Below are 15527 nucleotides of genomic sequence, written 5' to 3'. Positions count from 1 at the left end.
TTCTTTATGACACGGTTTCTTGAGACCGAGGCATGTATAAGCCAGTGCACAGAATCGTGTCTATGTAATTAGTTAATTCTGTCTGAGAGGAGTGTGTGTGTTTAAGACACTGCCTGGGATGACTTATAATGTAATCTTTAGGCAAAACGCTTTGTAATTGGTGCAGCTCTGAAAACACACGCATGCATTCCAGGGGGTGCTGCTGGGGCTCGGCGGGGCCGTGTCTGGTCTGTAAGGAGCGCCGGCTCCTAGGGGGTTGCTGGGGAGCCCACGCTGCCGGCGACTCGGGCCACTGAATGTGAGACCGAGTCCCTGTATGTCACCAGTGCACACGCTGATTTGAACCCTGCTTCGACGTGCGTGTCATGGCTTAAAAATAGCTGCTAATCTGTCAACCTGTCTTGGGCAGAAACAGCGGCGGCGGCGGCGACAGCAGCGGGAGCGTCATGGCCGTGGCGCTGTCTGCGCCGGCGATCCGCCTTTCGGACTGAGGCCCAGCGCAGCGCTTGCAAAGAGGTAGAGGGGCTGCGGTGGGCCTTCGCCTTCCCAGCTGGCTCCCCAGGCCGGAGAGAGGCGCCCAGCTAGGGGAGACGGGAGAGGGAGGGGACCGGGAAGCAGGCACCCGAGCCCAGCGAGCCAGCCGCGCTCTCCCGGGCGACCTCCCTTCGCGCGCGGGGCCGGGCTGCCTGGTTGGGAGGACTGGGGCGACAGCCATGGACCTGTTACAAAGGCGACCGCAGGCGGAGGGAGGGCGCGGCGGGCCACCTGGAGCCGACGGATGGGATTGGAGAATGCCCAGGGCTGTATCCTGAGACAGAAAGGGGCTTCTGCACCCCCTCCCCGGGAAAAACAGCCCCACAGAGCTCCTTCTTAGACCTGGACTCCTTCGCGCTTCCCCCATCCCATTCATCATCTCGTAGACAGCAGACTCGCTAAGAGGAAAGGTTGTATTGTAATAAAGTAATGGGGTCTTTAGGCCTGAGTGCAAAGGTAGAAGAAGATGATGGTGATGGTGATAGTGATGGTGGTGACGGTGGTAGGGATGATAGTGATGGTGGTGGGGATGATGGTGATGGTGATGGCTGTAGTGCTATATTTCTGTGCTCCTTCTGGACCCAGCCATTGAAAACTCTCTCTCTCCCTAAACACCCTAAGATCCAATCTTCCCTCACCAATCCTGGTCCTAAAACCCCTCTTTTAATGCCCTGTAAGTGCTTGGTTTCTCTTGGGACTGGGGCAAGGGAGAGCTGGGCCCTGGCTAGGGGTGTGAGACGGGGACAGAGCGTGGGCAGGGACAAAGATGGTCTCTCACTGCTGGTCATAGAGTTGAAGTTCCCCTGGCAGGAGGCCGGGAAGGGAGTGGGAGGGGATTCTGCAGGCTCCAGGACCTCCTGCTTTCAAACAGGCAGGACCACAGGTGTGAGAGGATGGGAAGGGAGGGGTCTTGCCATTGTTGCCTCGCTGCCTGAAGGTCCCAGGGCAAGCCTCAAACACTGGTCCTTCCCAGCTCTGCAGCTCAACAGGTCATCTGAGACACAACTGCTAAGCCCCTGGTTGTTGACCTCATGTGTTTTGTAGAGTCACTTGACTCCAACAGCCATACACTTGGTAATTCTAAGCCTCTGAGCCCCTGGACCTGGCAGGATCCTTCATTTTTCCCTTTCCTTCCTGCTTTCTAGCCCCCCACCATCCACCTCTGTCCCCCTCCCCTCAAGACACACACAGACAAAACACTTCAACCCTGCGTCAGTTCCACCACCATCCACCTCTGTCCCCCTCCCTTCAAGACACACACAGACAAAACACTCCAACCCTGCTTCTATTCAGAAATTCTCACATTAGAGCTGAGATCTGATCAGTAATTTCTTAATGCTGATCCAAGGAGGGGAGTTTGCCTGTTGTGCACATAGATTGGTGCCTTCTTCCATAAGCTCGTGCATTCAGCAAGTATTTTTTTCCCAAACTTACTGTTCCTCTTTATTGCTATTCTCCACTCACCCCATCCCCCGCCCACCACACCCTTCCCATAGCAGGTTTATCTCTGAGGCAGTGGCAGGTCATGAAGGGGTTAAAGTCTAACTCTCTGGCACAGAGGTGGCAGGCCTGACATGTGCCGTGGCCTCAGCTGCTGTTGTCTCCCTGCTAATTGTCTCTGGATGGGTCTAAAGGTACCCCCAGCCCCATCCCAGCTCCCTAGGCTCTCTCCCTATAGCCCCAGGCAGATGAGACCCAGTTTCCAGCTGGCAAGATCCCCAGCAGTGGGGACAGCCACCCAAGTGCTAAGAGTGTGTGTGTGTGTGTGTGCACACGCGTGCTGGCAGTGGGGGTGGGGTGACAGAGCAGAAATCCAGCAGCTGGGCAGCTCCCTCTCCCCGTAAACAAGGACATGTGACTCTCCCACCTCGTTGCGTGGCAGAGCCAAAGAGCTGAGCAAAAGGAGCTGCTGCAGCTTGAAGGAAAAGCCACCCCTGAAGGCTCCCGCCAGAGCCAGGCTTTACCTTCTCTCCCTCTAGAATCTTCTCCCGAAGGACCAGCCCAGGGAAGGGAAGAAGCTGCTCTGGACTCACTCAAGTGTGTCTCACACCCCTTCCTCTTCCAGCAGCAGCTACCTGGCGACAGAACCCATCATCACCGCAGCCACTCCTGCAGCTGCCACGGTTTCTGCCACCTCTAAGATGTGCCCTGGTAACTGGCTTTGGGCTTCCATGACTTTTATGGCTCGCTTCTCCCGGAGTAGCTCAAGGTCTCCTGTTCGAACTCGAGGGACCCTGGAGGAGATGCCAACCGTTCAACATCCTTTCCTCAATGTCTTTGAGTTGGAGCGGCTCCTTTACACAGGCAAGACAGCCTGTAACCATGCCGATGAGGTCTGGCCAGGCCTCTATCTCGGAGACCAGTATGTATCGGGCAGACTGGGCCCACGGCAAAGCGTGTGTGTGTTTGTGTGTGTAAGAAAGGAGAAGGGTGGCAGACAGCATGGAGTGGTGTCATTGGTTCCTGGTTGAAGATTGAGGGGATAGGGCACATGGGCCGAGGGTTGAGTCTGCAGGTTTGGGAGAGTTTGGTCAGGATTATTGAAATGCCCAACTCTGGCCACAGTGTCTCTTGCCTGTAATCCCAGCACTTTGAGAGGCTGAAGCAGGAGTATCTAGAGTACAGGAGTTCTAGACCAGCCTCAGCAACAAAACCAGACTCCATCTCTACTTATTATTTTAAAATAAAATAAATAAAATAAAAATACCTAACTCTGGACAGAAAGACTCTGTTCCAGTAATAATATCATTCATGTATCACATATTTATTATTATGTGCCAGTGCTACATACCAGGCACAATAGATGACTTCTCTGACCTTCCATCTATTGTGCAATGTCTCGGGGAAAAGGCAGTCACTGGAAGCCAGGAGCAGTAGGTAGGAAGCTGCAGTGGTTTCTCTTGAGACCAAGCAAAGCGGCAGTGCCTACAGAGATTCTGCAATTTGAGGGCTAGTGGGAGAAAAACATCAAAGGAAGAGCCATCCCCACTTCTCTCTCTCAAAGTTATACAAGGATTTTGTTTTTGTTTTTGTTTTTGTTTTGCTTCTTTGGTTTGTTTTGGTTTCTTTTTTTTTTTTTTTTTTTTTAGTGTCACTCTGTCACCCAGGCTGGAGTGCAGCGGCGCGATCTCGGCTCACTGCAACCTCCCCCTCCCAGGTTCAAGCGATTCTCCTGCCTCAGCCTCCAGAGTAGCTGGGACTACAGGCATATGCCATGTTGCCCAGCTAATTATTTGTTTGTATTTTAGTAGAGACAGGCCCAGGCTGGTCTTGAGCTCCTGAGCTCAGGCAATCCACCTATCTCGGTCTTCGAAGTGCTAGGATTACAGGTATGAGCCACTGTGCCCAGCATTGTTGTTGTTTTTGAGACAGGGTCTCACTCTGTTGCCCAGGCTGTAGTGCAGTGGCCCAATCTCAGCTCACGACAAACTCCACCTCCCGGGTTCATTCTCCTGCCTCTGCCTCCCAAGTAGCTGGGATTATTGGTGCCCACAACCAAGCCCAGCTGATTTTTGTATTTTCAGTAGAGACGGTGTTTAGCCATGTTGGCCAGGCTGATTTTGAACTCCTGGCCTCAAGCGATCCACCGGCTTCGGCCTCCCAAAGTGCTGGGATTACAAGCATGAGCCACCGTGCCTGGCCTACAAGGATTTTTTTCACACTCATTATCTCTCTTAATCTTCACAACAGCCCTGTGAGGTAGGTATCACTATCCCTGGGTTACAGATGAGGAGACTGAAGCTCAGAAAAGTTGTGACTGGCCCAAGGTCACACAGATTGTAAGTAGCAGAGCCAGGACTTGGAGGCTCAAGTTCAGTGCGCTTACTGCTTAAGGAGTTTGCCCTGGACAGGACATTCGCCCTGAGATATGACTGTGGTGCCCAGGGGCATCTGCCACCAAGCTGAGGGGTCTGGGCCAGATGAACACCTGAAGGCGACGTCATAAAACAGGGTAAATGTGGCCAGGCGTGGTGGCTCACATCTGTAATCCCAGCACTTTGGGATACTGAGGCGGGTGGATCATGAGGTCAGGAGTTCAAGACCAGTCTGGCCAAAATAGCAAAACCCCGTCTCTACTAAAAATACAAATATTAGCCTGGCGTGGTGGTGGGCACCTCTAATCCCAGCTACTTGGGAGGCTGAGGCAGAGAATTGCTTGAACCCGGGAGGCAGAGGTGGCAGTGAGCCGAGATTGTGCCACTGCACTCCAGCACTCCAGCCTAGGTGACAGAGCAAGACACTATCTCAAAAAAAAAAAAAAAAAAGGTAAATGTGAGCCTTGGAATATCTGGCAAATACACAAGAGGGTTCTGGGTGTCAACAAGAGTAGAGACACAGGGGAGTTACGTGTGGAATGGATGTCAGAACCAAACTATCTCAGGGTGAGCAGGACCGATGAAATGAGCAGAACAATCTGCCTGACATTCATTTCCCCTCTGCAGCATCATGGCTGCATGGCCATCTCCTCTTTCTGCCTGAATACCCAAGGGACAGGAAAACCACTCTCTCCCGAGGTGCTCCACCCTTTCCTTAGCTAGACTCCACCATTAAAATGTACTTCCTTGTATGAAATTGAAATCAGCTGGCCAGGCGCAGTGGCTCATGCCTACAATCCCAGCACTTTGGGAGGCGTGGGTGGGTGGATCATGAGGTCAGGAGTTCAAGACCAGCCTGGCCAACATGGTGAAATCCCATCTCTACTAAAAATACAAAAATTAGCTGGGCATGGTGGTGGGCACCTGTAATCCCAGCTACTCAGTAGGCTGAGGCAGGAGATTTGTTTGAACCTGGGAGGCAGAGGTTGCAGTGAGCCGAGATTGCACCATTGCACTTCAGTCTGGGAGACATAGCAAGACTCTGTCCCCCCCTCCCCCTCAAAAAAATGAAATCTGCTTCCCTGGGGCTTTAATTCCTTGATCCTGATTCTCGCCTTGAGAACCCTACAGATCCAAGACAATCCCAATTCCAGAAAACACACTTTCAGTTCTATTATGGCTATTTTTACCCCATCCCCTTAGTCTTCTCTTCTCCAAGCAAAATATCCCCTATACCTTCAACCACGGCTCACAAGACAAGACTCCAAGTCATTGCCCATCTTGATTCCTCCCTTCTGGGTCACTAGTAAGTAAAATAGTGTGCTTAGGCCAATAGTAGGATCCAGGAGGCCAGGCATGATGGCTCACGCCTGTCATCCCAGCACTTTGGAAGGCTGAGGTGGGAGGATGACTTGAGGTTCAACTCCTTGAACTCAAGGAGTTCAAGACCAGCCTGGCCAACATGGTAAAACCCGATCTCTACCAAAGATACAAAAAGTATCTGGATGTAGTGGCATGTGCCTGTAATCCCAGCTACCCGAGAGGCTGAGGCAGGAGAATCGTTTGAACCCAGGAGATGGAGGCGGCAGTGAACACTATAGCCTAGGAAGCAGAATGAGACTCCATCTCAAACAAACAAACAAAAAAGAATCAACAATAGGATTCAGGAAATGAACAGGGTGTACTCAAGGGACTCTTCCCCAACAACCTGTCTTTCCTACTCTTCCTTTAACCTCTACTCAATGCAGGGATATGGCTAGCAACCGCCGGGAGCTTCGCCGCCTGGGCATTACGCACGTCCTCAATGCCTCACACAGCCGGTGGCGAGGCACGCCCGAGGCCTATGAGGGGCTGGGCATCCGCTACCTGGGTGTTGAGGCCCACGACTCGCCAGCCTTTGACATGAGCATCCACTTCCAGACGGCGGCTGACTTCATCCACCGGGCACTGAGCCAGCCAGGAGGTAGGAGGGGAATGCTAGGAGCAGGAAAGAACAGGGTACCTGGAATTTGGGGAAGTCCAAGGGTCTGAGAGTGGAGTGAGATTTTAGTGACATCACAAAACGCTCAGGATCTTGTTAAGAAAGAAAAAAATATCTCAACCATTTTTTTTCAAGCAATACAGAAAAAGACAAGAAGGAAATTATCAAAAATGTTAAGAGTGTCAAGTTATACCTGGGTGGCATGATTATATGTGATCGGTGTTTTCTTTTTTGTTTTTTCAAGATGGAGTCTTGCTCTGTCGCCCAGGCTGGAGTGCAGTGACGTGATCTCGGCTCACTGCAACTTCCATCTCCTGGGTTCAAGTGATTCTCCTGCCTCAGCCTCCCAAGTAGCTGAGATTACAGGGGCGTGCCACCACATCCAGCTAATTTTGCATTTTTAATAGAGACGTGGTTTCACCATGTGTGCCGGGCTGGTCTCGAACTCCTGACCTCAGGTGATCCACCCGCCTCGGCCTCCCAAAGTGCTAGAATTACAGGTGTGAGCCACTGCACCCAGCCAGCAGGAGGATTTCTTGAGCCCAGGAATTAGAGGTTGTAATGAGCTATGATTGTGCCACTACACTCAGCCTGAGAGGCAGAGCAAGACCCTGTCTCTAAATACATACATATATTCAATGGTTGAGAATAACAAGCTGGAATGGTGGGGAGATAGAGGAAGGGGCTGGTAACGACAGTGTTTTCAATTGATTCATTCACGCTACTCTATGCAAAGCTGGCTCTTACATCAGTGGTGGGTCTCCACCTTTGACCCCTTTCAGGTTTATGGACACTGAGCCATTGCATGTCACCTTTCTCTCATTCTGTCCAGGCCTCTCCCCTTTTGCCAGGGATCTGCATTCGTAACATCCACTCATCTGCACCCATTCCTGTCTTCACGCACCTGTACTTACCTGTCTTCCTTTTCCCTGTCCATGTTTTTTGAGCTGGAGTTTCGCTTTTGTTGCCTGGGCTGGAGTGCAATGACACGATCTTGGTTCACTGCAGCCTCTGCCTCCTGGGTTCAAGCGATTCTGCTGCCTCAGCCTCCTGAGTAGTTGGGATTACAGGCATGTGCCACCACGCCCAGCTGATTTTTATATTTTTATTAGAGACGGGGTTTCACCATGTTGGCCAGGCCGGTCTCAAACTCCTGACCTCAGGCGATCTGCCCCCTTCGGCCTCCCAACGTGCTGGAATTACCGGCGTGAGCCACTGTGCCCAGCCCCATGTCACCCTTTCCCCAGCCTCCTCCAAGCTGCCACAAGCAGTCTCGAAGCTCTCTCTCTGTGTCTCTCCTCTCAGGGAAGATCCTGGTGCATTGTGCCGTGGGCGTGAGCCGATCTGCCACCCTGGTACTGGCCTACCTCATGCTGTACCACCACCTCACCCTTGTGGAGGCCATCAAGAAAGTCAAAGACCACCGAGGCATCATCCCCAACCGGGGCTTCCTGAGGCAGCTCCTGGCCCTGGACCGCAGGCTGCGGCAGGGTCTAGAAGCATGAGGGGAGGGGGAGAGAGGTCAGGCCAGGCCTGTGGGTGGGTCCCTGGCTCCCAGCTGGAGATAGGAGGCCCAGGTGGCAGGTAGCAGGAGGCCCAGATCACCCATCCTCCCCTGGGGTCAGGAGAGGCCGAGTCCCAGGCCACTGTCACTCTTTGTGGGAGGGGATGGGGAGTGAGGTTGGGCAGTGTGGTGGATGGGCACCCAGGAAGGGTTGACCAGGGAAGGAGGCAGCTAGGCTGTAGATGAAACATGGTCCTGGGATTCAAACACCGCTGGGATCTGGCCAGGGTGCTCCCCGGGATTCACAGTCCCTTCCCCTCTTTGTGCCCAAGTGTTCCCCTCTCTCCCTCACCAAAACAAAAGGGCCATCTCTGCCCTGCACTTGTGCAGAAAGTCAGGGATGCAGCAGGCATGAATGCAATGGTGTAGAGTTGTGTGAAACCCCTAGCATAGGGACAGACAGCGAAGAGATGGTGTGAAAAGCTTGCAGAACCAGAGAGAGAACCCCACAGACTTTCCACTCCAAGCGCAGGAGGAGGTAGCTAGCGTGTGAGGGTTGGCACTAGGCCCACGGCTGCTGCTTGGGGCCAAAAATGTACAGAGGTGCATGGCTGGCAGTCTTGAGATGGTCACTCGCTTACTGGATCCAAGTGTCTCGAGGAAAAATAAAGATCATGAAAAAGAAGAGAGTTTCTTGAAGTCATTAACAGTTTGAAAGAGTTCTAGGCCTCTCTCCTGGGAACCCCAGCCTTGCTGGAGAAAAGGACAGTTCCTGACTCCCTTGTATCCTCCACCAGCCTTCAAACCTCTGCCAGTTCTTCTCGTGCCCTTTCTCCCAAGTCCAATTTCAGGCTCCTACAGGGATATCTTGGGCTGTTGTTTCCAGCTAGTCCACAAAGGGGCAGCAAAGGACCAGAAATTTCAGGTTTGCAACAAACTCTGTTGCTGTTCAGAGGGCACACCCTGTGCCTTCGGAGTTTAGAAGAGGTCTCTAGGCCGGGCGTAGGGAATCACGCCTGTAATCCTAACACTTCGGAAGGCCGAGGCGGGTGGATCACCTGAGGTCAGGAGTTCAAGACCACCCTGGCCAACATGGCGAAACCCCATCTCTACTAAAACTACAAAAATTAGCCGGGCATGGTGGCGCACACCTATAATCCCAGCCAGGAGGCTGAGGAAGGAGAATGGCTTGAACCCCAGAGGTGGAAGTTGCAGTGAGTCGAGGTTGCGCCACTACACTACAGCCTGCGTGATGGGAGCGAGACTCCATCTCAAAAAAAAAAAAAAAAAGGTCTCTATTCACATACCTTGGTGTTAAGAAATATACCACCACCAGGCATGGTGGTTCATGCCTATAATTCTAGCACTTTGGGAAACCGAGGCGGGCCAATTGTTTCAGCCCAAGAGTTTGAGATCAGCCTGGGAAACATGGCAAGACCCTATCTCTACAAAAATTAAAAATTAGCCAGGTGGGGTAGAGCATGCCTGTAGTCCCAGCTACTTTACGAGGCTGACTTGGGAGGATGGCTTGAGCCCAGAAGGTTGAGCCTACAGTAGCTGTGATGGCATCATGGCATTCTAGCCTGGGCAACAGACCAAGGCCATGTCTCGAAAAGAAATGAAAAGAAAGAAAAGAAAAGAAAAGAAAAAGAAAAGAGGCTGGGTGTGGTGGCTCATACGTGTAATCCCAGCACTTTTGGAGGCTGAGGTGGGTGGATCACTTGAGATCAGAAGCTCGAGACCAGCATGGCCAACATGGTGAAACCCTGTCTCTACTAAAAATACAAAAATTAGCTGGGCATGGTGGTGCACACCTGTAATCCCAGCTACTCGGGGGGTTGAGGCAGGAAAATCACTTGAACCCAGGAGGTGGAGATTGCAGTGAGCGGAGATCACGCCACGGCACTCCATCCTGGGAGACAAAGCTAGACTCCATCTCAAAAAGAAAGAAGAAAGAAAGAGAGAAAGAGAGAGAGAGAGGGAGGGAGGGAGGGAAGGAGGGAAGAAAGGAAGAAAGGAAAGAAAGAAAGAAAAGAGAAAAGAAAATACAGGGGACAAAAAAAAAATCACTTAATTTAGCTGTATGTCCAGTCCCAAAGTATAGAACTCAGAACCTTAAAGTTGGTAGGTGCCTTCATAGATTATCAATTTTCACTCTCCTCAGTCATGGTCTCGCTCTGTCGCCCAAGCTGGGTTGGGGTGATCTTGGCTCACTGCAACTTCCACCTCCTAGGCTCAAGCAATTCTCCTGCCTCGGCCTCCTGAGTACCTGGGATTACAGGTGCCAACATGCGTGGCTAATTTTTGTATATTTAGTAGAGAAGGGGTTCCACCATGTTGGCCAGGCTGGTCTCGAACTCCTGACCTTAGGTGATCTGCCCACCTTGGCCTCCCAAAGTGCTGGGATTACAGGTCTGAGCCACTACACCTGGCCACTTATTCAGTATTTTTGACAACAGTCATCAAGCATTTGCTTGAACATCTTTGAGAAGAGGAAACCACTACATAATTTCCACACCATCCCACCAGCTCTAAATCTTAGAAAGCTCTGTCTTGCATGCACATAATGCAATCGTGTTATGGTGCTGCTGAGAGGAGGCTGAAAGATCTGACCAACTAGGATTCCCGGGCTGACTGTAGCACGCGCCAATTAGGGGAGGTGGGCAAGTCACTTTACTTCTTCCCCCTCTGTTTACTGGCAATTGTACAGCAGACTTCCATGGGATTGTTGTGATCATTTAATTAGATAAAGGGACTGGGTGCACAATGACTCACACCTGTAATCCCAGCACTTTGGGAAGCTGAGGTGGGCAGATCACTAGAAGTGAGGAGTTCAAGACCAGCCTGGACAACATGGTGAAACCCTGTCTCTACCAAAAAAATACAAAAATTAGCTGGGCATGGTGGCAAACACCTGTAATCCCAGCTATTCAAGGGGCTGAGGCAGGAGAATTGCTTGAACCCAGGAGGCGGAGGTTGCAGTGAGCCGAGATGGCACCACTGCACTCTAGCCTGGGTGACAGAGTGAGACTCTGTCTCAAAAAAAAAAAAAAAAAAAATAGATAAGAGACATAAAGCCCAAACACATCAGTATTTAATAAGTGTTCTTTCTCTTCTTCCCTCCCTGTGACAGCCCTTCCCATGGTTTGAAGCCCGCTATCAGGGTTCTCCTGTGTCCTCCTACTTTTAGCCTAACAACGACAATTGTTTTCAATCGCCTGCATCTGTCATATTTTAAGTTGCCAACAGTGGCATTCTTTTCCAACTATGGCAACTGAAATTCCATATCTCACAAAATGGATAGGTCTCAATGCTCCAGGCTAGACCTATAAGATGGGAGGACGGCAAGATCTATTTACTGACTGTGATCTCAAAATGTGGTCACTGCTAAGGGACACATTTATCTAAGGGAGAGAGTGAGGCCTTCATTAGAAATGTTGACTCTAGGCCAGGCACGGTGGCTCATGCCTGTAATCCCAGCACTTTGGGAGGCTGAGATGGGCGGATCACTGGAGGTCAGGAGTTCGAGACCATCCTGGCCAACATAGTGAAACCCTGTCTCTACTAAAAATACAAAAATTAGCCAGGTGTGGTGGCACATGCCTGTAATCCTAGCTACTCAGGAGGCTGAGGCAGGAGAATCATTTGAATCAGAGAGGCAGAGGTTGCAGTCAGCTGAGATTGCATCACTGCACTCCAGCCTGGATGACAGAATGAAACTCTGTCTCAAAAAAAAAAAAAAAGAGAGAGAGAAAAAGAAGAAAGGAAGAAAAGGAAGGAAGGAAGGAAGGAAGGAAGGAAGGAAGGAAGGAAGGAAGGAAGGAAGGAAGGAAGGAAGGAAGGGAGGAAGGGGAAAGGAAGAAGAAAGGAAGAAGGAAGGAAGGAAGGGAGGAAGGGAGGAAGGAGTATATTTGACCAAAGAACAGCTTCCAGATTATCCTCATAAAAGAGTTTATACATTTGTATTATTTAATAAAGACATATTATGGCTATGCCCAGGCACTCTTCTGTCTTTATTATTATTATTATTATACTGTAAGTTCTAGGGTACATGTGCACAACATGCTGGTTTGTTACATATGTATACATGTGGCATGTTGGTGTGCTGCACCTATTAACTCCTCATTTACCTTAGGTATATCTCCTAATGCTATCCCTCCCCCCTTCCCTCACCCCACAACAAGCCTCGGTGTGTGATGTTCCCCATCCTGTGTCCAAATGTTTTCATTGTTCAGTTCCCACCTATAAGTGAGAACATGCGGTGTTTAGTCATTAAAAAGTCAGGGAACAACAGCTGCTGGAAAGGATGTGGAGAAATAGGAACACTTTTACACTGTTGATGGGACTGTAAACTAGTTCAACCATTGTGGAAAACAGTGTGGCAATTCCTCAAGTATCTAGAACTAGAAATACCATTTGACCCAGCAATCCCATTACTGGGCATACACCCAAAGGATTATAAATCATGCTGCTATAAAGACACATGCACACATATGTTTATTGCAGCACTATTCACAATAGCAAAGACTTGGAACCAGCCCAAATGTCCATCAGTGACAGACTGGATTAAGCTAGAAACCATCATTCTGTGCAAACTGTCTTTGTCTTTGTAGATACCAACTCATTTAATCCTCTGTGAAGTAGGTATAATTGCAATTGCTTAGGAATGGGCAGATTGAGGTTACCTAATTTGCCCAAGGACACACAAACAGTAAATAGAAAAGCCAGGATTTATACTTGCCAAGGAAACACAAGGACACACAAACGGTAAATAGAAAAGCTAGGATTTATACTTGGGTTCTGGCCTCCAGAATCTATCTATATAAAACATCATCCTACTGTGCTTTGCCTTCAACTCCGCCATCTCAAGTTGTATGTGGGGTGTGTGTGTGTGTGTGTGTGTGTGTGTATGTGTGTGTATTGGGGGAGGGAGAAGAGGACTTGCTACTGAGACTTCAGACTGGGAAGCCCCACTCTTACTAGCTCCAAGAGTTTACAACTGGAGATATCAAGTGACTGAAGATTTCCCTATCTTTCTAGAGATTGCCACTCTTCTAGAGGGATCTATGTAGTTCAAGGGAGAGAACTGGGAGGCCACAGCCTGGGTGTCACGTAGGTAGAATCAGTCCTATCCTTCATGGGGGGCCAAGAGTGACACCTGTCACAAATGAATCTCATTCCCACCTCCAAAACCAATATTAAAAATCCAGTCAGCCTCCCCGATCCTGCTCTTGGGCAGTTAATCATTTGACCCCAAACAACGGACCAGAGCATTAATAGGAATAAATGTGCTCTTGTATTCAGCCTGTGCTTCCAGCCCATGGAGCCTTAATGCTCCAAAATTGAGATCAAAGTCAGTCTTGTCATCCTATCCCTTTTTCCCTTATCACCTCCAGCCACCAACTCTGCAATGTTCACTCAAATCCTTGAGCAGACCCGTGGAGCCTTTGCTTTCTCTGGGGAGGTGGGGGATGTTTGCCCAGTCCTTCACCCCTGTAACTAATCCCAGCTGGGAAATTCCACAGGGATGCAGCTAAGGGAAAACTACTGATTCTGAGCCCCAGTGTGGCAGATGGAGCTGGAAATACACAGGTAGGCAGCTCAGAATTTTGCTGGCTATAGTGGATTCAGCATTGCTGCACACAACGGCCCTGCTAGAAACGGATCCCTTAAAGCAAAGGAGGACTGAATAGAATAAGAATGGTCCAGGTTATAAGGAAAGATAAAGCCTGTTCATCATAAGTTTCTGTTCCTATTATTATTTTTTGGGTGGGATCAAGAGGCAAGAGATTCAAAAGTTTATGAGAAAGCCCTATACACACCCAAATTCCTAGAACTTGTGAATATGTCCCCTTACCTGACCACAGGGACTTTGCCTTTGATTAAAATGACAGCTTTAAGATGAGGATATTACCCTGGAGTATCTGAGTGGGCCCAGTCACAGGCATCCTTAAAAACAGAGAACCAGCTGGGCGCAGTGGTTCACACCTGTAATCCTATCACTTTGGGAGGCCAAGGCACGAGGATAGCTTGAGGCCAGGAGTCTGAGACCAGCCCAGGCATCTCTACAAACAAACAAATAAAAATTTTAAAAATTAGCCAGGCATGGTTTTAAAAATTAGCTAGGTTAAAACCATGCCTGGCTAATTTTTAAAATTTTTATTTGTTTGTAGAGATGGGTCTTGCCTCCCAAGGCTGAGGTGGGAGGATCACTTGAGCCCAGGAATTCGAGACTGCTGTGATCTATGATCCTGCCACTGCACTCCAGCCTGGGCAACAGACCAAGACCCTGTCTCTATAAAAAATTAAAATTAAAATTAAAAAGTGTGAACCTCTTCTGTGGTGAGAGGTTTGATATGAGAAGGACTGGACCCCCATTTGCTGGCTTTGATGAAGGAGATGGGCAGTAGATCACACACGTAATCCCAGCACCTAGGCTCCAACGATCTGTCTGCCTTGGCTCCCCAAAATGCTGGGATTACAGATGTGAGCCACCTAGGCTCACCTAGGCCCCATTTGCTGGCTTTGATGAAGAAGAGGGGCAGTAGCTCGCACACATAATCCCAGCACATTGAGAGCCTGAGGCGGGTGGATGGCTTGAGCCCAGGAGTTCAAGACCAGCCTGGGCAACATGGCGAGACCCTGTCTCTATGAAAAAAAAGAAAATGTTGTGCAATGGAATACTATTCAGCAATTAAAAATGAATTATTTAATGAAAAATAAGAGGGGCATAAACAAAGGAATGTGGGTGGCCTTTAGAAACTGGAAAAGGCAAGAAAGTGGATTCTTCCCTCAATCCTCCGGAAAGGAACATAGCTGAGGTCTAAACTCTGGCCTTTTTCCTCTCTTGCCCAAATTCCTTTCTTTTTTTTTGAGATGGAGTCTTGCTCTGTCACCCAGGCTGTAGTGCAGTGGCACGATGTGGGCTCACTGCAAACTCCAGCTCCCGGATTCAAGTGATTATTGTACCTCAGCCACTTGAGTAGCTGGGACTACAGGCACGGGCCACCATGTGCCACCATGCCCAGCTAATTTTTTGTATTTTTAGTAGAGACGGGGTTTCACTATGTTGGCCAGGCTGATCACGAACTCTTGACCTCAAGTGATCCACCTGCCTCGACTTTCCAAAGTGCTGAGATTACAGGCGTGAGCCACCACACCCAGCCCCAAATTCCTTTCTAAGGGGCCGCAGGATGCACCTTCTACAAATCGTAAAATCTCATCAGATGGGTTTTATTTAACCCTATATAACGTGGCTTACTTTCCAACCTGACCCTGGCACAACATTATATGAAAGGCAAAGAAGGAAATAGCCAGGTGCGGAGGCTCACATCTGTAATCCCAGCACTTTGGGAGGCCAAGGCAGGCAGATCGTTTGAGCCTAGGAGTTCAAGACCGGCCTGGGCAGTATAGGAAGACAAAAAATACAAAAATTAGCCAGGCATGATGGTGCATACCTGTAGTCCCAGGTAGTTGGGAGGCTGAGGTGGAAGGATTGCTTGAACCTGGGAGGCAGAGGTTGCAGTGAGCCAAAATTGTGCCACTACACTCCAGCCTGGTCAACTGAGTGAGGTGAGGTCTCAAAAGAGTAATTAATAATAATAATAATAGTCTGTATTAACTAGATCTTTCCTCTTCCAGACCCTCCCAATCCTGAAGAGATTAGCTGGAGTGTAGCATCTTTTAAAGGTCT

The 15527-nt window shown here is 49.7% G+C and overlaps 1 protein-coding gene across 4 annotated transcripts; it reads left to right on the top strand.

Moving 5' to 3' along the window:
• Nucleotides 1-204: 204 nt before the first annotated feature.
• Nucleotides 205-8516, top strand: DUSP26 (dual specificity phosphatase 26). 4 transcript variants are annotated; one of them, XM_015454367.4, is made up of 4 exons: nucleotides 205-516; nucleotides 2603-2896; nucleotides 6098-6312; nucleotides 7636-8516. In XM_015454367.4, the coding sequence occupies exons 2-4, from the start codon at nucleotides 2676-2678 to the stop codon at nucleotides 7833-7835; spliced, it is 636 nt and encodes a 211-aa protein (XP_015309853.1). In that variant the 5' UTR covers nucleotides 205-516; nucleotides 2603-2675; the 3' UTR covers nucleotides 7836-8516. The 4 variants fall into 4 exon arrangements, with proteins under 4 accessions (XP_015309853.1, XP_015309851.1, XP_015309852.1 ...); XM_015454365.4 differs by having other exon boundaries at nucleotides 2600-2896; XM_015454366.4 differs by having other exon boundaries at nucleotides 2514-2896.
• The last annotated feature ends 7011 nt before the right edge of the window (nucleotides 8517-15527 follow it).

This window comes from Macaca fascicularis, chromosome 8, assembly GCF_037993035.2.
Source record: "Macaca fascicularis isolate 582-1 chromosome 8, T2T-MFA8v1.1".
Classification (NCBI taxonomy): domain Eukaryota; kingdom Metazoa; phylum Chordata; class Mammalia; order Primates; family Cercopithecidae; genus Macaca; species Macaca fascicularis.
The sequence above is the reverse complement of the archived record's forward strand: the minus strand, read 5'-3'. Positions and strand labels throughout refer to the sequence as shown.

What these genes read in the sequence shown, in the direction of transcription:
- DUSP26 (XM_015454367.4), top strand. Translation starts at nt 2,676, where the DNA reads ATGTGCCCTGGTAACTGGCTTTGGGCTTCCATGACTTTTATGGCTCGC. An exon ending in GGCCTCTATCTCGGAGACCA is followed by an intron (nt 2,897 to 6,097) that starts GTATGTATCGGG and finishes TACTCAATGCAG; the next exon opens with GGATATGGCTAGCAACCGCC. An exon ending in GGCACTGAGCCAGCCAGGAG is followed by an intron (nt 6,313 to 7,635) that starts GTAGGAGGGGAA and finishes CTCTCCTCTCAG; the next exon opens with GGAAGATCCTGGTGCATTGT.